At 50.2% G+C, this 23,907-nt stretch overlaps 1 protein-coding gene across 2 annotated transcripts; it reads left to right on the top strand.

Moving 5' to 3' along the window:
• The first annotated feature begins 215 nt into the window (after nt 1-215).
• TMEM59L (transmembrane protein 59 like) lies at nt 216-22,634 on the top strand. Of its 2 annotated transcripts, none has more exons than XM_053297735.1 (8): nt 216-487; nt 6,634-6,739; nt 7,915-8,009; nt 13,243-13,389; nt 14,339-14,447; nt 16,866-16,983; nt 19,182-19,380; nt 20,415-22,634. In XM_053297735.1, the coding sequence occupies exons 1-8, from the start codon at nt 314-316 to the stop codon at nt 20,574-20,576; spliced, it is 1,110 nt and encodes a 369-aa protein (XP_053153710.1). In that variant the 5' UTR covers nt 216-313; the 3' UTR covers nt 20,577-22,634. The 2 variants fall into 2 exon arrangements, with proteins under 2 accessions (XP_053153710.1, XP_053153712.1); XM_053297737.1 differs by having other exon boundaries at nt 217-487; nt 19,263-19,380.
• The last annotated feature ends 1,273 nt before the right edge of the window (nt 22,635-23,907 follow it).

Below are 23,907 nucleotides of genomic sequence, written 5' to 3'. Positions count from 1 at the left end.
CCATCTTTTTGCTTTCCTTGAGCCCCGGCACCTCTTTCCTTCACTCCTCCCTCTCTTTCCTCCCCGCTCTGTTTCTTGCCGTCCTCTCCTGTCTGGAGAGCTTCTTCTCTGGACCAGCTCAGCTGCCTCTCCGCCCCCGCTCGCGCCCCGGCACCTCTTTCCTCCCTCCCCGCCCCCCGCCCCACTCTCCCAGGCTGCTCAGCTGCCGCCGCCGCCGCCGCCGCCACTCCTCCTCCTCCTCCTCCTGCTTGGTGGTGCTGCTGCAGCAGCCGCGGCGGAGGAGGCCCCGGCGAAGCGCAGGCAGGCAGGCAGGATGGCGGGCCGCGCCGCGCTGCTGCTGCTGCCCCTGGCCCTGGCGTGCGCCTCCGCCGCCCCCTCCGCCTCCTCCTCGCCGGCCCCGGCCCCGGACGACCCGCTGGCCGCCCAGCTGGGCGACATCTCCGCCTGCCAGGCGCGCTGCGCCCAGAGCCTCCCGCCGCCCGCCAAGGTAAGCCGCGCAGGGGGGCGCGCGCGGGGGCCGGGGGTGGCGGGCGCCCCCCCTCCTGGGGATGCTCGCACAGAGAAGGGCAGCAGCAGCCGGGCCGGGCACGGGGGTGTCTCTGCGCGCTTGCAGGGCCGAGGAGCGAGGAGGAGGGGCTGGGGGGGGGGCCGGCCGATGGAGTGGTGGTGGTGGTGTTGGCGGTTGCGGGGAGATGCCTCGCTCTGCTGCTCCCAGACAGGGCAAGAAGAGGCCGGCTTGCCTGTCTTGGGGGTGGGGGTGGGGGTCTACCTGCCCTTGCGGGGAAGCCCGGCCAGGCGAGAACCACCATGCGGGGGCCGGGGGCATCTCGGCAGAGGAGGGGGCCTCGCTGGCGGCGGCCCCTTCCTTCTGTGCGCACGGAGGCCTCTCCTCCTTCTCCTCGGCGCCACAGCAGAAGCGCTTCGGAGCCGAGAGCGTCCATCTTCCCAACCTGGGCGAGGAGGACAAGAAAGGAGAAAAAACACCAGCCCCCCCCCCCCGAAAAAACCCCACCACCCTTTAGAAACGGCCAGGCCTCCCTTCGGAGGAGGATGCAACCATCTGATGATGCACCAGCTTGGTGCATTTCCTTTTCCAAATGCTTTCCCATGATCTCTGGTTTTCGAAGTGATTTCAGTGCCTTTATGTAAGCTGGGGGTGCCACCTCCCCCCTTTGTGACCATCACCGTCTGTACACACACTCACAACACACACACACCACCTTTCTTTGACAGACACCCCTTTTCTATAGCATCTCCGGGTTGGCTTATCCAATTTTGATGTTCTCCTTCCCTCGCGTCTTGAGCTTCGTTTGGATTTTCATTTTGCCCTTGGGCTTGCAAGCAGCATACCAAGGCGGCTGACGAGAGAGACCCAGCACAGAAAGGAACTCTGGTTTGACCCCTATGTGTGCAGCTGTGCAGAGAAAGTGACCCCCCCCCCCGACACAAACACACACTCTTGGGTATTCAGGGTTCATCTTTGCAAAAAGCAACATTCCAGAAAGCAAGTCAGGACTATCTTGATGCTTTGGAGCCACAGGGAAGATGCTAACTCAGAATGTTTTCCCTGCCGAGGAGGTGGGGGGAGGAATTCCTCTCCAAAGGTACCCTTGAGGCCACATTTGGGGCCTGTGGACAGTTCGGGTCACTAGATCTCAAAAGGGGCATTGCAGAACTGGAATAGGTGCAGAAGTGGGCAACCGAGATGATCGGGGCCTGGAGCACCTTCCTTAGAACAGCCCTGCTGGATCAGGCCCAAGGAGGCCCATCTAGTCCAGCATCCCATTTCCCACAGTGGGCCATCAGATGCTTCTGAGAAGCCCACAGGTGAGAGCTCAGGGTACCTGACTAGTCTCCATTGCTAGACCTGACCTCCATGAATTTGTCTAAGCCCCTTTAAAAAGCCATCCAAGCTGGTGGCCATCACTACATTCTGTAGCACCCTTAGGTTATTTATGCGCTGTGTGAAAAAGTGCGTCCTTTTGTTGGACCTAAATTTCCTGGTAATCAGTTTCATGGGTTGACCCCTGGTACTCTGTGTGTGTGTGTGAGAGAGAGAGAGGGAGAGAGAGAGAGAGAGAGATGGTGGATTAACGTAGTAGCAAATGTAGCATTTGCTGCAGGCCCCGCGTTTTCAAGGGCCCCACATGCCCAGCTTCCAACTGGGAATTAAAGTTAAAACTTTACCTGTTTTATTTGGTCCATGTTAGTTAAAATATCCCTTTTCTGCTAAATGTTCCTTTTAAGAGAAGGCCCAGCACAGCATCTGACCAGTGGCTGTTGCTGGTGCCTACCACATTTCTCTTTTTAGAGCGTGAGCCCTTTGGAGACAGAGAGTCATCTCTCCACTCTTTATTTTTCTATGTAAACCACTCTGAGAATTTTGATTGAAAAACGGCATATAAATGTTCACTGTTGTTGTAGTAAGTGTGAGTTTGTGGCTTGGTCTCCCATACTCCAAAATACAGCAAATGAAAAAAAATGAATTACTTTCCTATGCAAGTAAATAATTTATGTTTTAATATTTATGTGCATTTTTAAAAATTTAGGGCCCCTTTATAACATGTGCTGCAGGCCCTGCACTAGCTTAATCCGGCCCTGTTGTGTGTGTGTGTGAGAGAGAGACAGAGAGAGAGAGAAATGTGTGTGAGAGAGATAAAAATTTCTCCCTATCCACTCTCTTCACACCACGCAGAATTTAATAGGCCTCTATCATGTCTCCCCTTAGTCGCGTGTTTTTTAAATTTTATTTATTTATTTATTTATTTATTTATTTATTTATTTATTTATATTTAATTATACCGCCCAAAACGTACGTCTCTGGGCGGTTTACAACAAAGCAAAAACAGAAAGTAAAACATTAGTTAAAACAAAAACAGAAAGTTTAAAACATTACAACAGTTAAAAAAATTTTTAAAACAATATTTTAAAACCGCATTTAAAACCATTAAAACAACATTAATTAAAAGCCTGGGTGAACAGATGCGTCTAAAGACTTTTTAAAAGGTAAGGCTACAACATCTGTGGCTTTTTAGTTTAGAAACAAGGCAACGAAGGGGAGACACGATAGAGGTCTATAAAACCATGCATGGTGTGGAGAGAGTGGAGAGAGAGAGTTTTCGCCCTCTCTCACAGGGGGCACCCCATGAAACTGATAGCCAGGAAATTTAGGACCGACCAAAGGAAGTACACAGCACGTAATTAATCTGTGGAATTCCCTGCCACAGGATGCGGTGATGGCAACCAGCTTGTGTGGCTTTAAGCGGGGCTTAGATGAATTCATGAAGGACGGGCCTATCTATGGTTACTAGTCCTGAGGGCTATAGGCCACCTCCAGGCTCAGTCAGGATGCTTCTAAATCCAGTTGTAGAGGAGCAACAGCAGGATTGGGGTTGCATGCCTTCTTCTCCTGCCTGTGGGCTTCCCAGAGGCATCTGATGGGCCACTGTGGGAAACCGGATGCTGGACTAGATGGGCCTCCTTGGGCCTGATCCAGCAGGGCTGTTGGTATGACGTGGGTAATGGTGTGTCACTTTGTGGGAGTCATATATCGAGAGGTGTGCATATTGCAAATGAAAAGATTGTTAGGGTTGTATGCTACATGTGTTCAATATGTCTGGTTTATTACTGGCTCAATGGGACGAAGGGGCTGTCTGGCCCAGCATCCTGTTTCCAACAGGGGACAGCCAGAGGACTCTAGGAAGCTCACACGCATAAAGGCAGGAGCCCTCTTCCATTGTCTGTCCCCGCCCCGCGCCAGCAACTAGTATTCAGAGATAGACTTTCTTTGTATGTGGAAGTTCCATTTTCATGGAACGTGCTGACACCCCCATCGGAGTTGATTTGCTGGATCTGACCAAAGGTCCGTTTAAGCCCAGTGTCCTGTTTCCAAGAGGGGACAGCCAAGTGCCCTAAGAACCATGTAACCTGGAGCCCCCTAAAGCTCCTCATCAAGCCTTGAGGGCTGCAGCTTTCTGGAGACCTCTTTGGTAAATTACCTTGCTGGACCCGGTCAGCAGTGCAGCACTCTTGTTTCCTAGAGTGCAGCAAACAAAGAAGCACCATGTGGACTAGCAACCTGGCCAGATTTATTTGCCTGGTTGTAGTTGTCTTCCTTCAGATTGTGGTGGAGGGGGAATGTCCTGTACTCTGCCGTTAGATGGCTCTAAGGGAATAAGCTGACATGCCCTTGCAAATTAAATACTGTTTTAATCAACTGCTTTGGTATTGTCAAATCCTGGAATTCTGGAGGCTGCAGGGGGAAGAGAAGATGGTCTTGTTTCTTGACCATACTTGGTCAGTGCCTTCTCCCTTTGCATTATGTGTATAGTTATGCCTCTAAGATGTCTCTCCAGAAACCGCTGGACTGTGGATTGTTTGGAGATATCGGCCATAATCATATTGAGGATAACATTTTTTTAAAGAAGTCCACTTTTTATCCCTCAGCTCTGGTTATGCTTTGCTTCCCTGGATTTTTGGCCAGCATAGATCCTCTATAACAGGGGTTCTCAAACATGGGTCCCCAGATGTTGTCGGAATACAACTCCCATAATCCCCAGCTGCAGGCTGGGGGCGATGGGAGTTGTAGTCCAACATCATCTGGAGACCTTTGAACCCCTGCTCTATAACAAACCTCAGTATTCCAGTACAGCTTTTAAAGCAATCGGAGAATTCCGTATCAGTTATGTCAGGAGTGCTTACAATGACCTTGTATTGATACAGGCCGGGCATATTATCTGTATATTGCCAGTCACAGGTTCAGTGAGCGGCTTGTACATCAACTCAAAGAGCCTATTTCCACAAACACTAGAAAGCCGGCAAAGGGAGCCTAGTCCGCTTTCTAGTGATCGTCGGAACCACTGGAATCGCGTGGAAGCCTGGTGGTTCCATGGTGGCAAGTCAGGGTGGATAAAAACAAATTATTTTTCTTTAAAAAATCAAAAACATTGGATATTTTTATTTAAATCAGATTTTTTTCAATTTAAATCGGATTTTTAAAAATAAAATGCTTTTTGAGGAAAATTCTATCTAAATATAGTTTTCTGTTTAAGATACATTATAGTCCAAAGGTATTCATCATGAAATAAGGATTGGTTTTTAGTTATGTAGCATGAGGCTGTATATATGCAATGTTTAAATTTTTTGGTAAATTAATTCCATTAATCCATTCACAATGTCATGCTCTTCCAGAGGTTTCTGTAAGATTATTTTGGGCAATTTTTCTATCTAGAAGAGGACCAAAAATGAAACCTTCATCTGGTTGTAAATATTAAGATTATACCGCAAAAATGAGTCTTTGTGTAAAACACCATGATTTAAATCTAGTCTTACTGACTAGTGATTTAAATTGTGATTGAAATCGATTCGATTTAAATCAAATCCACCCTGTGGCTAGTCCACCGCATTCCCCTTCCCCTGCCTCGAGGTTAATAGAGTGAGTGCTCTGTTAACCTTGTTTCTTTGTTTTTAATCCTGTGCCACCGTGGTGCATGGTGACACACGAGTAGACCCCCACCTGAGAGGCAACAACAAGCCTCCCAGCCTTGGGGGTCCTCCCAGAATGCCCCGCGCACTCGTGAGTCATGTGGGGGGCTGATCCGGCCACTCAGGGCTTCATGTCTGATCGTCTGGCTAAGCCCGTTCTCCCCGCTGAACCCCCCCCCCCAGGTTCTACACATTACTTGTATGTAGAGCCTTGAAGTGTGGCAAGGTTGAGATCAGAGGTGCACTTTTGGAGCCTGGACCTAAAGCCATTTGGAGCCGCTGCCCCCCCCCCCGCAAATTAAGCATCGTCATGCTTGGCCAGGCAACCACACCACCGGGACAGACTAAATAGGATTTGGGGGCCCCCAGGGGCAAGACCACCAATGGCGCAGTGGGGAAATGACTTGATTATCAAGCCAGAGGTTGCCAGTTCAAATCCCCGCTGGGATGTTTCCCAGACTATGGGATATCGGGCAGCAGCGATATAGGAAGATGCTGAAAGGCATCATCTCATACTGCGCGGGGGGAGGCAATGGTCCACCCCTCCTGTATTCTACCAAAGACAACCACAGGGCTCTGTGGGCGCCAGGAGTCGAAACTGACTCGACGGCACACTTTACCTTTTACAGGGGCTGTGGCGGCCCTGGACTTCAGCCCCGAAGTCCAGGGATAAGAACGCCTCTGGTTGATATTTCAGCAAATCTCTTAGCCACTAGATGGGCTCCCTTTTCCTTATTTAGAGGACAGGCCATAATAGTGCTTTCCGGTTCTATTTTGCCTTTTTTTTTTTTTTTTTTTTTTTTGAGGAATCCAAAGTGTGTTCCCGATAGTGAACCTTTTCGGGTTGGCCAATATGACTATACCCATGGATAGGATAGGGTAGAAAAGTCAGTTTGGGGCCTTATCCTCTTGGCATGGCTCCGCCCCTTCAAGTGGATAGCCCTGCCCTCTGTTAGGTTTCTTGGTCACACCAGTGTGTGACCAAGAAACAGAGCCCAGAGATCTGGCTTCTATATATTAATTTGTGTACCCAAACTGAATCAAATTGCTCTGTGCTTGCAGAGTTTGGAGAATGCGTCTCTATTGAGACTGTCCTAATCCGTCCGTCCACCCCTCACCCCCCACCGCTTCTTCCTTTGCTTCCTTCAGGATGCTGTTCTCAACGCCTGTTACCGCGGCTGCCGGCTGTTTTCGATCTGTCATTTTGTGGACCCCACTGCCGAAGTGAATGCAACCAGAGCCGAGTGCGAATCGGGTGAGACAGCGTCTGCGCGGCCGTTTCCCCCATCTTCTCTCCCCCCCCCCCTTCACCTCCTCTTGGTTACATTATCCAGATCCTCTCTTCCACTTAGGCCTGTCATCTCTCTCGCTTTTTCGGAGCTTCTGCAACAGATTCCCACAGACAGCCAAGGCCGATGCAGCGTGTAGGTGGGGGGAAAGCACTCCCCCCCCCACCGCCCTGCCCCCCAAGCGGGTGCAAAGCGGGAGAGAGGGGATAACATCACGTCCCACAAAAGGCCTTGAAAGAAGTTTGCAATTACTCTGATTTATTGCAAGCTTCCTAGGGTACGTCGTCAGACAGGAGCGTGCCAATTTTTATTTTTATTTTTAAACTGAAATAGATTGCATTCCGTAAGGAGACCAAAGTGCCATTCGGCCCAGCACCCTGTTTCTGGTCACCGAGGTGCCTCCAGGAAAGCCACAAAAAGGATGTGGAGGTTACAGCCTTGGCATATGGTACTCGGAGGTAGACTGCTCCTGTACAAGGAGGTTTCATTCATACTGCATAGGGGCTGAGCCATCTGAGAATGTTGGCTTTTGGACTGGACCAAAGGCCCATTTCGTCCGACATCCTGTTTCCAGGAGCGGCCAATCAGATGCTCCAGGAAAGCCTCGAGCAGGGCAGGAAGGCAACAGCCCTTCCTTGTCAATCCTTCCAACCCGTAATTGGAGATACACTGCCTTTGAATATGGAGGCTCCATTCAGCACTCACGGAAAAGAGGGGTGCTTTTTCTTTCACTCCGAATTAAAACAGGCAGATTTCAACTCCTGCTGCTGAAAAGGGTTGTTTTTAGAATGTGTGTTGAGGATGACCAACCCTCTGTGGAGTTCACTGCTGTGTTTCTGTATGAGTCACGCCCCGTGCGTGTACCCGGGAGGGCCAAAGCAGCCATTCACCCAAAGATGCCAAGGCTAGCCTCCTTTTGATCTTTAGGGCAGGATTTCTGCATTGGGAGTGACCCAACCGCTCCCAGTTCAGAGATGCGACAAGGTGATTCTTTGCAGAGGCTGTTTGGAAGGGGCCCAAAGCCAGAGCGTTGACTCGTGCAGAGATACAAGGCAGCCTCTCTAGCTCTTGGTCAACTAAACAGTGAATTATCTGATTGTCCCTTTTGCTCTGCCTCTTTGTCTCTTCTGGGGATTTGCAGCCTGCTTGGAGGCTTATGCCGGGGGCGAGGAGCAGTTTGGCTGCACAACTGGATGCAGGACGCAGCTGCTGGATGCGGAGAGCAGAGACGAAAAGGTAATTCTCTTCCCCCTGTTCTAAAAGAGCCAGCGTGGTGTAGTGGTTAGAGTGCTGGACTAGGACCGGGGAGACCCGAGTTCAAATCCCCATTCAGCCCTGAGACTTGCTGGGTGACTCTGGGCCAGTCACTTCTCTCTCAGCCTAACCTACTTCACAGGGTTGTTGTGAAAAAAGAAACTTAAATATGTAGTACACCGCTCTGGGCTCCTTGGAGGAAGAGCGGGATATAAATGTAAAATAGAAATAAAAAATAAAAAGGAGACAGATGCAGCCTGCCCTGACCCTAGTAGAAGAGCAGATTATTACCCAGATTATTAGATTATTATTAGATTATTAGATTATTACCCAGATTATTATTATTACCCAGATTATTACCCAGAAGTGCTGGGACTTGAACCTGGTTGGCATTCCCTCCCTTCCTCCAGAGGCTGGAATTGGGAGCCGACCATGGTTGGAATCATAGCGTTGGAAGGGACCCTTGGAGATCCTCTAGTCCACCCCTCACTGCTATTGCAGCATCCCTGACCATTCAACTTTGGTTTGAAACCCTTCAGCGAAGGAGAGTCTGCCACTGCATGAGGCGGGCCGTTTGACATTCTTCCTGATGTCTAGCCTAAATCTGCTTCTTTGTCATTTGCGAATAGGACGCATATTTATATACCACTTTTCAACAAAAGTTCCCAAAGCGGTTTACATAGATATAAATACATAAACGAATAAATAAAACTAGCTGGGCCGGGCACAGAGCATCTACACCGCTAGTTACTGCTGCCACTGTCGCCGTTTTCTCCCCCCACTGCTGCCGCCGTTTTGTTTCTCGCCTTGCCTCCGGTGCTGCTGCTTTCCTCTTCCCCCTGCTGGCGGCTTGCTCGCGAACTCTCGCGAGAGTTGCCGTGCATGGGATTAGCGATGGGTACGCCCAAGAGAAATATATATAGAGAGAGAGATTATTTATTTATGTGTTATTTACATTTATATCCCACTTTTCCTCCGAGGAGCTCAGAGTGGTGTGCATGGTTATTTTTATTATCCTCACAACAACCCTGCGAGGTAGGTTAGGCCAAGAGAGACATGACTGGCCCAGAGTCACCCAGTGAGTTTCATGGTTGAATGGGGACTTGAAACCGGGTCTTCCCGGTCTTAGTCCAACACTCTAACCACTATGCTATGATGGCTCCCTCTCCCCGAAGGGCACACAATCTAAAAAAGAAACACAAGATAGGCGCCAGCAACAGCCACTGGAGGGACACTGTGGTGGGGATGGATAGGGCCAGTTGCTCTCCCCCTTCTCAGTAAGGGGAATCACCACTTTAGAAAGGGACCGCTTTGCTCATTTAGCAGGGTTTCAACCCCTTGGTTCTCGTCCTGCCCTCAGGAGTGTCGGAGATCAAGCTCAAATATTTGAAGACGGCTGTAATAGCCAATATTCTCTTCTCCAGGCCGGACATACCCAGCTCCTTCAGGCTTTCCCCCTAGGACTTGGTTTCCAGACCCCTCGCCATCTTGGCTGACCTTCTCTGAACCGATCCCATTCTTCCAATGTTCTTCTTAAACCATTGTGCCCAGAGTGGGACACGGTATTCCAAGTCAGGTCTGACCGGCCAGAATAAAGTGGCATGGTTGTTTCTCATGATCTGGACACGATGCCTCCTTGACAGTCAAGGAAAGCTTCTCTGTACATGCTCAGGGGCACTCTTGCAGTCATAAGTACTTGCCGGCCGAGTTGATAATTTGCTGGCTGTGGCCACTAAAATAAACAAACCAAATAGAAACCCTGGAATTCAACCGGAAGAAGCCCTCAGTGGAGAAGTGAGCCTGGAGGGCATGAAAGTCCAGTAGTTCAGTAAGAATATAAGGGAAAGCCCCACTGATTCAGGCCCAAAGCCCATCTAATCCAGCATCCTGCTTCATGCAGTGGCCAGCCAGGAGCATCTGGGGGCCCACAAGTGGGGAAAAGAGGGCAATGCCCCTTCCTGTGATGTTCAGGGGCATGCCCTCTCTGATTCTGATGGAAATATACACAAATACACAAAAGGTACATAGGAACCTAGGAAGCTGCCATATACTGAGTCAGACCACTGGTCCGTCTAGCTCAGTATTGCCTACACAGACTGGCAGCAGCTTCTCCAAGGCTGCAAGCAGGAGTCGCTCTCAGCCCTGTCTTGGGGAGGCCTCCAAAGTTTCTTGAAGACTTCCCTCCAAGTTCCAGGGAGGGAACTTGGGACCTTCTGCACGCGAGCAGGCAGGTGCTCTTCCGAGAGCAGCTCCATCCCCTACTGGGAATATTTCACAGTGCTCACACATGTAGTTTCCCATCCAAATCCAGGCCAGGGTGGCCCCTGCTTAGCAACAGCGACATTTCATGCTTGCTAGCACAAGACCGCTCTTCAATCCCAAGCACAGCTCTCCCGTCCCAGTAAACCAAGGGAAGCTTTTAAGTCCGAAACGGACTTTGCAAACCATGTCATTTGAGTCACCGGATCAGAGAGGAAACGCTGGAGGCCCTTAAGACGGGCCTGGCCCATCCGCCCCGGGTGTCTGAGCCTTTTGGCCTTCTCCAGAGCGTCTGTAGGCAGGCGTGGAGCAGCTCCCAAATGGAGACTGTCCAGGGCCTGTGTCCTGCCGGCTTATTCTGCACCTGTTGTCTGCCGCTAAAACGTGGCTGTGTGTGGGAGCGGCATGGAGGTAGCTGTGCCCTTTCGAATGACAACGAACGCCCAGGTGCTGATTCTGGGAAAAGAATGGCCTGGCAGGGAAATTGCCCTGCGCCTTTGGGGTGAGAGGATTGTTTCCATTCCATTATTGTTCTGAGGGTTTGCACTACGCTGCCTCCCCCTCTTCCTCCTCTGTGCCAGTCAGACGAGGAGAATTTGTCAAGTTAATTCTGGATTGAGAAGTTTGCTGCTACTGAGAACAGCTTCAGTTCACTAGCTTCAGTTCAGTTCACTAGCCCTGAGAACTTGTTGGTTGAGAAACGGTATAAATATTTCAATGCAGTCTGTAGCCAGTATTACAACAATAAATTCACTGCATAAACACCACACAAAACAGCAGCATAAACATTCCCCTTTCTGCTTTCTGCTACTTGTTGAGTAAGTTAAATCTTATACAAACTGCGGCACAAATTTTGGCCACTGCAAAAGTTATCCGTGGTTTCTGATCTGCTAACAATTACGGCACATAAAGCATTTCTGATCACCCTAGTAAGGATGACAGAAAGGGTGTTATAAATATGTTACGAATCCTTTGATAAAATTTACAGTTTAAAATTATGTGCTCAGTTGTCTCTATCTCATTCAAACCTCAGGGCCAGAGTCTTTCCTGACATGGTGTTCAAAATAAAAAAAATAAAAAAATTGGCAGTGTTTTATCAATAATTATTTTTTCAATATTTTAAAATCTTTATTTGTTTGTTTGATCTCTATACCGCCTTTCATAAAACATCACATGGCAGTTGATTAAGCATGGCAACAAACAAACCCACAAGTAAATCTGGATATGATTGCATACTTGCATGAAATATTGTGTGTGTGCACAACTTAACTCAGGCTCACGGGGTTTTTCTGTACACAGTAAAACGCCACAAAACTGAGAAAATGCCAAACCAACAAATGGAGGCGTACCAAAGTGGAGGAAATGCTGCAGATCAGCAATCCGGGTGCGATTTGACACAGCTACACAGACGGATGCTTTTGGTGTGGTGTTTCAGCCACGTGCAGGAACGCATGTGTGCATCAGTCAAATGGGACACCAAGGAAAAAGCCTCTGCAGGCTGCAAAGAGCCTTCTCTGAGCCCCCTTGCCTCATTTGCCTCAGCGTTCAGTGTCCAGGAAGGGGAGGTTTAACACACTTTCTTCCCCTGCCCTTTCTTGATGGCCAGCGAGCGGCAGTCTTAAGGACTATAGCGGGAGTCACAGGGCTCCTGATGGTTAGTAGCCCTCCTCCTTCTGCTGGCCCTCATCATCCTCCAGCTCCTGTTTAAATAGCTCTGTGCAGGCATCACAGCTCCCTGCGCGGGCAGGGCTGTGACTTCGCGGTCCTCCAGGTCTCTTGGGAGGCTGCGAGCGTCATCCACTGCCTGGCTTCACATCCTGCCAGGAGAGGCTGGCTTCTGCCATGGCCGGTGGTGTCTCCTCTCCTGTGTCATCAGACTGAGATGCGGCGAGGAGAGTGGGTCGCTGTGAATGCTCTCGGCCGGCGGTGGGTTTCTTCCTTCCCGGACTCCCGACACAGGCACAAATGTGATCCCTCCTCGAGGGCCTTTTCTGAGTGCATCAGTGACGGGAACAGACCGAAACGAAATGAAAGTGGCAGCAAGCCACGCATGCACAACATTCACAGTTTGGAAATTAAGAAATTGAGCTTCTTGGGAGTAGGTGTGTTTGTATATCAAATCACCGTATTTATTCAAATAGAAGGCGACTCTGAACTTAAGACGACCACCATTAACAAAAGGTTTAAAAGGGGTGGGTGGGTTATACCTATGTTTACCTGAAAGGGAGGAGACTCTCAATTTCAAAGAATTCGGGGGAAACCTAGTCCTGGATTCAGACAAATACAGTGAAATATTTCTGCCCTGCTTCTCCAGTACACTGCTGCTTGGGGTGGCTTATAATAAGATGATCACACACAATTAACCACAAAAGAACTATCAAAGGTAATGGATCAGCTTCCATTCTGGAAGCAAGACCAGATCGTTTGCTTCTGGCCCCAATTTTTTCCAACGGTTTTGCCTTTCCGCCCATCCTGTTTTGTGATGCCTTGAGGTCCTGAATAAACAAGTAAAAGAACCAACTCTTCTAGTTTGCATATATTTTCCGTGGTCACTTGGAGGTTATCTTGGCTCTCCAGAGGCAACCAGTTTGTGTCAGGAAAGGGGAGACAGAAAGGAAGGAGAGCTGATCTTATGGTAGCAAGCATGTCTCCTTTGCTAAGCAAGGTCCCCCCTGGTTTGCATATGACAACATGTGTGAGCACTTTAAGATATTGCCCTTAAGGGATGTGGCCACTCTGGGAAGAGCAGAAGGTTCCAAGTTCCCTCCCTGGCAGCAGCATCTACAGATAAGGCTGAGAGAGACTCCTGCCTGCAACCTTGGAGAAGCTGCTGCCAGTCTGTGTAGACAATACTGAGCTAGATGGCCCAAGGGTCTGACTCGGTAGAAGGCAGCTTCCTATGTCCCTATGGGAAGAAACAGGTTCAGTAGCTCTCATTTCTTTTACAATTGGGCAGATCCCAGACCAGAAGCCGACCTCCTTCTCCGTCTTCGACCTGGTCTCCAATTTTTGCAATGATATTGTGAGTTCGGCGCAGAGTTTCATCTCCTCTACGTGGACCTTCTACCTTCAGGCCGATGATGGGAAAGTGGTGGTATTCCAGGTAGGAGCAGAAACAGTTGGAAATGGAAAGGGAGAGGAAACTGGGAGAAGCAGAGAGAACCTCCTCCTGGAGGGGGTTGGGGTGGCCCAAATTAGCGAGATATTTACATTCTTATGTCTCCAGGGCAGAGGATTCCTTGGAGATGTTTATGGTTGGCCCAAATTAGCGAGATCTTTACATTCTTATGTCTTCAGGGCAGAGGATTCCTTGGAGATGCTCACGGGTGGTGTGTGGGGACACAACTGACAGAAGATGGGAGCTGAGCATTTTAGAATCATCACAGAGTCAAACCAAAATCTTGTTGACGTTTGGTGGTTTGGAATGTCAGAATGCTTTTTATAGAAATGCCTCTCCAAAAATGTTCCTTTGGGGATGGGAGTACTTCTAGAAAGCTTTAAAGATCTTGCTGTGGAACTTCACTGCTTCCCCACCACCACCTTTGGTGCCATTTGCATGTGACGCATTGCAAAATAGATGAGGATGAGTCCCTGCCCCGAGAGGCATGCAGTTTACAATTTGACACGGGATACAATGGTGGAAGGGGAGAAAGATGGAGGCAAGCGTAGGCAGGAGAAGAATGTGTGTTGAACATTAAGCATCCCTTTGCCAACTCCCTGGCTTTCCGCCTCTTCCTCTGTCTGTCCATTGGTCCTGCAAAACGCCTTCTTGGATCCAACAGAAACCATCTCTGAGAATGTTGAACAGATTAAAAGGCTCTTGTTCCAAATTCTGGTAAACCTGTCAGCCAGCAGAGTTTGCTTGGAATTCCCGCCTTTACGATGCGTTCTTAGGAGATGCGCAAAGACTTGGCCTGAGCCTGTAGAGGATGGGAACGTTTCGTGCTGATCTGGTCTGATTTCATGGCTTGTGGGGCTTAGGCGTGGAGGTCAAGCGGCAAGGGCCCTCTGGGTACCAGGCCGGCCACAGGACTAACCTCTCTTGTCTTCAGTCTCAGCCAGAGATCGAGTACCCCATTCCAGAAGTACAGGCCCCCAAATCGGAAGTGTCGGAGAAGACCTGGACGGTTTCCAGCTCCAACACCCTGAACCCCCACGCAGGTAAAAGGCAACTGCAGGTTTTACCGAGACAGGTAAAAGTCTAAGCCACTGGCTTAGATGGCTTTGAGAGGGGATTAAGCAAGTTGTTGGAGGAGAGCTTTCGCAGAGGCGGTTGTGTAGACCTGTGAAGTGGAACCTCCATATTTAGCAGCAGTCTACCTCTGAATGACTAGGTTTAGGAATGGCTCTTGGGTAGACCTGTGAAGTGGAACCTCCATATTTAGCAGCAGTCTACCTCTGAATTACTAGGTTTAGGAATGGCTCTTGGGTAGACCTGTGAAGCGGAACCTCCATATTAGCAGCAGTCTGCCTCTGAATGATTAGGTTTAGTAACAACTGCTGGGTAGACCTGTGAAATGGAACCTCCATATTTAGCAGCAGTCTACCTCTGAATGATTAGGTTTAGTAACAACTGTTGGGTAGACCTGTGAAATGGAACCTCCATGTTTAGCAGCAGTCTACCTCTGAATGACTAGGTTTAGGTGTGGCTCTTGGGTAGACCTGTGAAGCGGAACCTCCACATTAGCAGCAGTCTACCTCTGAATGATTAGGTTTAGTAACAACTGCTGGGTAGACCTGTGAAATGGAACCTCCATATTTAGCAGCAGTCTACCTCTGAATGACTGGGTTCAGCAGCAGCTCTTGGGTAGACCTGTGAAGCGGAACCTCCATATTAGCAGCAGTCTACCTCTGAATGATCATGTTTAGTAACAACTGTTGGGTAGACCTGTGAAATGGAACCTCCATATTTAGCAACTGCTGGGTAGACCTGTGAAGTGGAACCTCCATATTAGCAGCAGTCTACCCCTGAAAAACTAGGGAAGAGACAAGCAGCCGGAGAGAGCTGTTTCCTCTTTGTATCCTGCTTGTGGGCTTCTCAGAGGGGAATGAGTCTGCCATTGTTGGAAGCAGGGAGATGGGGTAGGTGGGATTATGGCTGCTTCCATCAGGGTGCGGCTTCTGCTCAGGCCTAGGTCTGGTCAGTGTCTGGAGGGGAACTCTGTGCATGATGGACGTGAGCTCCATTACTGAAGAAAGCTGGGATATGCACATGATAGATAAGTAAAATAATTGCCAAGTCCCGGCAATAGCCGGGTTCTGAGATCAGCCAGGAGTGGCAATTGTGCCCTGCAGGTGAGGCGCCTGGTAAGGCAGAAAGGGATCAGCACCATGGACAGAGCCCAGTGAGGTTGGAGGGCAGGCTGGAGACAGCTAGCAGGCAGACCAGGCTGTTGCTCCAGCACCGATGGGACGCCTGTGGACCGGGGTGTGTGCCATTTTGGCTGTCTGCTGCCGGAAACAGGGCGCTGGGCTAGTTGGACCTTTGGGGCTAAACCAGTGAGGCTGTTTCTTTGGGATGGGCCTGTCATAGACCTGCACGAGGCCGGATCCGGACCGCAGAGACTTTTTTTTTTTGCTGGCCTGCAGGTAGGAATATCCTGCATCAGCACCAGGAGCCATGGAGGGTTTGTGGCCGATGAGTAGCAAGTTGGTGGCTTGAGACATAGGAAGTTGCCCTGTTTTGGAGATGCCGGGGCCTTCTGCAGGCAAGCAGGCAGGTGCTCTTCCCAGAGCAGCCCCGTCCTCTGAAGATCTTACAGAGCTCACACATGTCGTCTCCCATTCAAATGCAAACCAGGGTGGACCCTGCTTAGCAAAGGGGACAATGCATGCTTGCCGCCACAAGACCAGCTCTCCTCTTGCTGGCCCTGCCCCTATGGCAGTGCCACTGACACCAAATCTCATCCCTCTTTCCTCTCCCCTTTCCGCCAGGCTCCAACCCTCTGCCCCTTGCTCTCATTAATATGTTTAATAATTTATTTTAATGTAGAAATTAATGTGCTGGAAATTGACCTTGCCCCCCCCCACACACCAAGTCATGGTTGGTTCCAGCCCTCTGAGCCATTTTGGCACCTCCTATCCATGACAGCTGAGTGGAGCCTCCATGTTTATGTACAGTCTACCACTGAGTGGCAGGTGCTGGCAGCAGACAGTCAGAGAAGGGCCGCTGCTGCCTTTGTGCTCTGTTTGCAAGGGTCCTCCGGCTGGGGAAACGGGATACTAGAAAAGATGGCATTTTGGTCTCATGCAGGATGGCTCTTCTTAGGTGCTGATAGACCAGTCGAAGAACATATTAGCCCCAATAGCACAATAGAACCTCCATGTGTAGAGGTAGTCTGCTTTGTGTGCTGAGAGCAGACCCCAGAGGAAAGCTGTTAGCTTTGTGCTTGTGGGCTTCCCGGAGGCCTCTGGCTGTCCACTGTTGGAAGCAGGATACTGGGCTAGATGGGCATTTAGTCTGATCCAGCAGGAAGGCCATGGATTTATACCTTTCCCAGCCCATAACCTGCATTTCTGGCTCTCGGTTTGTCTCATTTGCAGACAAACGCCCGCCCTAATTCTTCTGCACTTCTGCAGGTCTTCGGGAGAAGCTGGAGAAGCCGCCTGTGGCAGAGCCCAAGAGTGGAGCCAAAGTCCAGGCCCCGGCAGAGAGTCAGCCGCTGCCCGAGCATGACTTCCTGGGCTGCATGTCCAAGTAAGACACTTGTGGGGTGGGGATCTGGCCGTCGCCGGATTGGAAAGCAGGGGAGCGGAGGAGGAAGGGGATGGAGGAGGCGTCCGAGGGCTGGGGGAAGGAGCTCTTGCGAGAGGGTGGAATCGGCCAGTCTTGCAAGAGCGTAGGACCTAAGCTTCCTGGAAACCCTTGGCTTTCGTTTGGTTTGGTTTTTTTAAAAAAAGGAAACCGAAGGAACGCCCAGACAGGGTAGGGGGGCCGTGCGTGCTTGGTGTGGACTCAAAAAGCAAGGTAGGAGGAGGGAAAGTCATCGTGTGGGAGGCAGGAGCTGGGCCGGGCTGGTTCCATCCCAGGTTCCATCCATCCCAGGTTCCATCCCATGTTCTATCCATCCCAGGTTCCATCCCAGGTTCCATCCATCCCACGTTCCATCCATCCCATGTTCCTTCCATCCCAGGTTCCATCCATCCCAGGTTCCATCTCAGGTTCCATCCATCCTAGGTTCCATCCTAGGTTCCATCCCAGGTTCCATCCAGGTTCCATCCATCCCAGGTTCCATCCAGGTTCCATCCATCCCAGGTTCCATCCAGGTTCCATCCATCCCAGGTTCCATCCAGGTTCCATCCATCCCAGGTTCCTTCCATCCCAGGTTCCATCCACCCAGGTTCCATCCATCCCCAAGCATTTTACCACAGGTAGATGAAAAGCCGCCCGACCCAGCTCCCACCGCCCACACCATCCCTCCTCTCCCCTCCTCCTACCTTGCGGGTCCAGAGTGTGTACAGCTCTACTCTGGCTAGGTGCTCCTCCGGCCCCTTTTAGGGGTGAAGTAGCCTTGTGTGATTACGAATTCTCAGCAGCTTGACTGGTGGTGCAGCACAATTTCTAGGGCTTTGGCGGGGTGGATGAATTTAAATCGCCATGGCTTGAAAATGTGCACTGAAATCACGTTGCTAGACCTCATGGCTGCAGTAATATGTGGGGACCTCTTGCCCAGCGGGCTTCCCAGCAGTAGGCAAGAGGTGCCCACATATTACTGCAGCCCTGAGGTCTAGCAGCTTGATTTTGGTGCACCTTTTCAAGCCATGGCGATTTAAATTCACCCACCCTGCCAAAGCCCTAGAAATTGTGCTGCATCACCCGTCAAGCTGCTGAGAATTCGGAATCTCAAGATTTCAGGCCACTGTGTGAAACAGGGTGCTGGGCTAGGTAGGCCTTGGGCCTGATCCAGCAGGGCTGTTCTTCTGTTCTTATGGCAGTCTCTGCAGGAATCTTGAGAGCACGGAGAGGTGGCAGAAGGAGTCAAAATGTAGGAGCGTTCGAATAGTTTGGGGAAGTACTAAGGCAGAGAGTGGGAGGAGTGTGGGTGGGGCCGTCTTAGAAAAGGGGTGGGGTTCTCTGTTTCGGGGTGGAGCTTCACCTGGGAACATTGATATGGGGTGGGAAATGTTTCTATCAGACTGTTTACGCTGCTATACTCTTCCACAAACAACGTTCCAGTTCTAAAAAAAACACCCCATGGTTTCATAAAATTAATTAGGAACATGATGAACCAATCAAATTAGGCAGTTTCACTGTTATAATTCACTCTTTTCAGGTGGTGAGGCTTAGGAAACGCCTATACAATAACGCAAAGCTCTTTGGCGGTGCGGAAATTAATAAGTTGTCTGGGGTGCCTTCGTTTCTCCCACCCTTGAAATTTAGGCAGCGAATGTCACACGTGCTACTCAGCTATTGTGTCTTAAAACGTTTCACAAATCTCCCCATTAAAAACAATTTCCAGATAAAGCTTTGCATTTTGTTTGAATATAACATTTAAACCACACTCCCCAGGTTTCTTGGGCATTCCTCTCTCCAAGATCAGATAGTTCAGTGCAAGGGTTTTTGGCCTGTTGCAAAAGCCCTGGAGATATTTCTGCAACCTGTTAAAATAACAGGAGGTCTCTTCCGTTGCTGTGTGAGCCTTCTTTACGAAACGCCCGTCAAATAAATATGCTCGGTCGGATCCCGGTGGATTTAGGGGGCTGGAACCAAAACGGATTCTGCATGCTATTCCAGTGCAGGGTGTTCTGGAAGCTGACATGGCTGTCCGGAGCTGCAGGCAGGTAGTTCAACTGGGTGTGCTCGCCAGGCAAGTGAGTCTCCTTCCCGAGACCTGACATTCATCTCCTCCCTCCCCGCCCCCCCTGGACAACCCCTCCCCTCTGCCTCTCCATCAGCCAGTTTGAAGCATCTGCTGCCCCCATGTCCAGCCATAATCTCGCCGTCTCTCTTTGGCGGGGGGCATCCGGGTGTTACAGGCGTTCGGGGCTGCCCCGCTGGATCCTGGCCGCTTGTCTCTTCCTCTCCATCATGGTGATGCTTTGGCTGAGTTGTGCCAGCCTCGTGACAGCTCCGGATCAGCACGTCAAGACCCAGGTAGGGTGACCGGGGAATGTGGAAGAGACCCCCTTCTTACTCCAGCTGTTTGGGAGCTTTCCCCCAGGGATAGGGGTCTCCACCACCACCAGGGTTTTGAGACTGTTCTGTTGGGAGTCCCCCCCCCGCCCCGCCCCGGGACAGGTAAAAGTCCATAACCCTGGGGTTTTTCAGACTTGGGTCCCCAGATATTGTTGAACTACAACTCCCATCATCCCCAGCTTCTGGCCATTGTGGCAGGGGATGCTGGGAGTTGTAATCCAACACATTTGGGGACCCAAGTCTGAGAAACACTGCCATACCTCATTAATGCATCTCAGAAAAGTCTGTCAGCATCTGCTACAACATTCTCGAACCCTTGCCTTTGTCCTGATTCTTTCTTTCTTTCTATCTATCTATCTAAAAGCCATTCCTTCGTTCTCACTGCACTTCTAGCATCACTTAATTTTTTTTATTTCTTCATCTAGTCCACTTCCTGTACTCCTGAACAACAGTCTTCCAAGAGCCGATATTTATTGTTTGTTTGTGGCATATGTAGGAATACCCTGCTTTTGTCCACACAACAACCCTGTGCGGTAGGTAGGGTAGGCTGAGAAATGTTAACCAGACTTTGGACCCAGTGAACTTTGTGGCTGAGTGGAGATTTACCCAGGCTTCCCTGCTCCTAGTCCAACACCCTGACCACTCCACCACACTGTCCCTCCATTATTTGGCTCTCCCATAGGTAGGAAACATAAGACGCAGCTTTCTGCGGAGTCAAGCCCTGGGTCCCTCTAGCTCAGTATTGTCTACTCTACTTGGCAGCAGCCCTCTAGCATTTCAGGAGTTTTTCTCCACCCTACCTGGTGATGCTGCCCGAACTTGAACCTGGGACCTTCTGTATGCTACCCAGAGACTCCAGCAGAGAGCTGTGGTTCCATCCCCTAGCTGTACATGTCTGGGCTGATACATCCCCAGCTGCGGTGTTTCTTGCAGGGAGGCGATTCCGGAAGCTTCTCACCCCCAAAGTGGATTTCCTTTGCTCTTCCTTGCAGCCTTTGAGCATCAACGGAGACAAGGAATACTTGGATGACCTCGAGGTCCCAACGCCGTATTCCCTGCGCCCGGTGATCGCCGTGGCCATCTGCCCAGCTGAGGAGAATGAGGAAGCCGGCCTCCTGCCCGTCAAAGTGGATTTGGACAAGACTGCTCTCTAAGAACAACCCTCCCCGCATTCATCCCATCAACTTCCCTCTTATCTCACCCGCCCCTTTTGTCCTTTGAATTATCCCATTCCACATCCTCTCCACTCCACCGTCGCACATCCGTCACCGGCTGTTTCATCCAGGTCGGGTGTTTTGGAACCAGCTCTGATCAGGCGGCTGCGCCCAAACCCCAGTTTTCACCAGCAGTGACATCTTGGGTTTTGTGGGGCAGGGACGTGGGGGTGGCGAGAAACCCGTTTTAGAACAACACCGTGGTTACCTCCACAAATTACATCCCCCAAACAACCAGCCTAGGCCCGTCTCTGACGTCAGGTTCTGGAGACGGGCGTTGGCCCTTTCGTTGATCTGGCAGATAGGGGCTGGGTTTTCTGTCGCCCCATCCGCTTTTCTGTGGGGAGGGTTGCAGCTCAGGTAGAGCTCTTGCTTTGCAGGCAGAAAGTCCCAGGTTAAGGCTCCGGTTAAAAGGAACATGTAGTGGGGAATCTCTTGATAGCTGCTCCCAATCAACCGATACGGAGCTGGATGGGCCAATGGCCCGACTCGATGTAAGTGGGACGAGGCTCTTTTGGTTTGCAAAGGAGATTTCGTGTGTTTGCAGGACGTGTTTCGTAGCAAATTGGATCCTCTGAAACTTGTGCCCCATGTCTCAGAGAGAGAGAGAGATTGAGAGAGAGAGAGGTGATTGAGAACGACTTTTCAAGACTTTGGCTTCTTGACTCTCAAAAAACCTGGTGAGAGGAGAGGTTCTTCTGGAAAACAAAAATGGTTCCCCGACAGGGCACACAGAAACAGTGGAATGGTTATTTCCTTCTCTTCCAAAAAAAAAAAAAGGAAAATGCCGTTCCAGTCATGCTTTTACGTTTTTGTGGGTAAACAAGGAGGTTATGACCTCTTTCTCTTTCTCTGACAGAATGATACTTCCGGGACTCAGACTAGCATTGGTTCTTGCTGAGTGGGTTTAGGACTGTGAGCTCAGTCAAGGAAGGAGAACTGACTTCAGAACATTATTTCTCCCCTCTTCCGCACCCACTGCCCTGATCTCTTTCTTCCCTTCTAATCAGCCCTTCTAGGAAGCTCCACTGAGCCACATATATGAGCGTCTCTGTTTTTCTGCATGAGACTCTCATTGAGGGATGCCAAGCACCTCACAAACCCAGCACGTGGCCATGGGAAGCACCTGAACTTCCCATGTCTCCCGACACATGGCCATGGGAATCACCCCAGCTTCCCATGTCTCCCGACACTTGTCCATGGGAACCATACGTGCTTCAACTTGCTCTCCCATCAGCTGAAGGGATACCACGGCTGCAAACCTGTTTCATATCACTCGAGCCCGTGTTTTCTTGGGTTTATTTCGTTTTGTTTTTGCACTGACGACCTGTGGGTTCACCATCTCCTTTCCAGCCCGGTACTCCACTTGTGATGTTATATAAGACCCTCCTGTGCCGATCAGGTTGCTTGTACATTCTGCCTAATACCCGTTTCTCTGTACATAGATTTAACTTATTCCCCCTGCTGTTCCTGCTCTATAACATTCTTGGTTAGCGAAGGAGAGATCTGTTTAACACCGTGGAGGTCCAAGCTCCTCTACAGAGCTCCTCCGACGATACTGAGAGGACGCTCGTCTGTTTTCGATAACTTTTTACGATCTTTCGAAGTGCTTATCTCTGCAATGTTTCTCGACATATCTGGTGTGGGTTGAGGGTCGGGGGTGGGGGGAAGGGATGCAGATTGTGGGGGGGGATATATTTTATGTATCTTGGGGGGTTTCATCTGTCTTATCTCTTCATTGGAGCTTTCGCAACGGATCACCTGTGTGTGAAGCTAAGCTGCGTTTGTGCGTCTTTAGTTCTGACAGGCTCGTTCTTAATTCCGTTTTAGCTACGTTCTCAGCCACCCCCACCGACTGCTGCCCCCTCTTTTTGGAGGGCTACGGAAGAAGAAGGCCTCGGTTGAACCGAGACGGGACAGGTTGGGAGGGCCTGAATCTACTCTTATCTGTATTTAGCTGTATCTCCTAATAATAAAACCTTTTTGTCTGTCCTGGAATTTGTGGGAGAGAAATGGTTTGTGGATTGAATTTAAAATAAAACGAAACAGAAGGAGATGGCCTGGGTTTTTGTCCAGAGGGAGAAATAAAGACTTGCTAAGAGATTGCTGATTGCCGAGGAGGAGAGCTGGTGTGGTGGTAGCAAGCATGAATTGTCGTCTTTGCTAGGCAGGGTCTGTCCTGGTTTGTATTTGAATGGGAGACTGCATGTGTGAGCACTATTCAGGGGATGGGGAGGGTCTGGGAAGAGCATCTGCATGCAGAAGGTTCCAAGTTCCCTCCCTGGCATCTCCAAGAGAGGGCTGAGAGAGATTCCTGCCTGCAACCTTGGAGAAGCTGCTGCCAGTCTGGGTAGATCATACTGAGCTAGATGGACCAGTGGTCTGACTCAGTATATAGCCGCTTCCTATGTTCCTTTGTTCCCACTCCCCAAAACTCTGTGGTCTCTTCGGAGAGAAGCCGTGTCGGAGGGCTACAGTCCGAACCAGCGATTATCCTGCTTGGGCGTCTCCTTGAAGAGCGAGTTGACGACATGAAGGGAGTCTGGGTTTGTGCGCGTTTTCAGATGTGGGGAGCATTCAGAAATCGGGCCCCTGCCCACTTCCACCCCGTTACCTGAAGTGGTACAGTCCAGTCTATGGCTTCAGCACTCTTCCACCTCATTCTGCTTGCGTGTGTCAAAGCGGGGAGTTTCTGGACTCTTCTAGCCCGGAATCCTTCTGCTGCTATGTCATGGCTGGATCTACACACATGAGAATCATGAGGTGGGAGAGTCCTGAGGCCATAGACTGGACTGTACCACTTCAGATGGCACGGGGAGGGTCATATTTTTGCATGCTTCCCTTTGTGTCGTTTTGTTAAAAAAAAACCAAATTTCTCTCTCTGCAAGCAGAAACCCAGCAGAGCAGGGCCACATCTTCAAATGCCTCCTTATCTGTAAAAGGCCAGACAGCTTCCTCTCTGCAAGTAGAATACTAGCAGAGCAGCAAGAGGCCTGAATTATACTCTTTATTTCTGCCGTTCTAGTTTTCTACAAGCAGGAATTCCTTTCGTGGTGGTGAGATTTCAGATATGTTGCTTTCCCTGCCATTTGAAGTGCTATAAGCCAGGACTCTCCATAGGGAGGGGAACGGCTCCTTGGGGCCCTCCAGGGTTCAGGGAAGCAAGAATTTTATTCTAGATCCTAAAACATCGGCTGGTTTGGGACAGCAGCTGGAGGCAGGAGATTGCCTGTTTCCGTCCAGCCGCTCCTTGGAGGAGGTCAGCCCAGGA

The sequence above is a fragment of the Hemicordylus capensis genome, chromosome 2, assembly GCF_027244095.1.
Source record: "Hemicordylus capensis ecotype Gifberg chromosome 2, rHemCap1.1.pri, whole genome shotgun sequence".
Taxonomy (NCBI): Eukaryota; Metazoa; Chordata; class Lepidosauria; order Squamata; family Cordylidae; genus Hemicordylus; species Hemicordylus capensis.
Note: the sequence above shows the minus strand (reverse complement) of the source record. Positions and strands in the feature narration are given on the sequence as shown.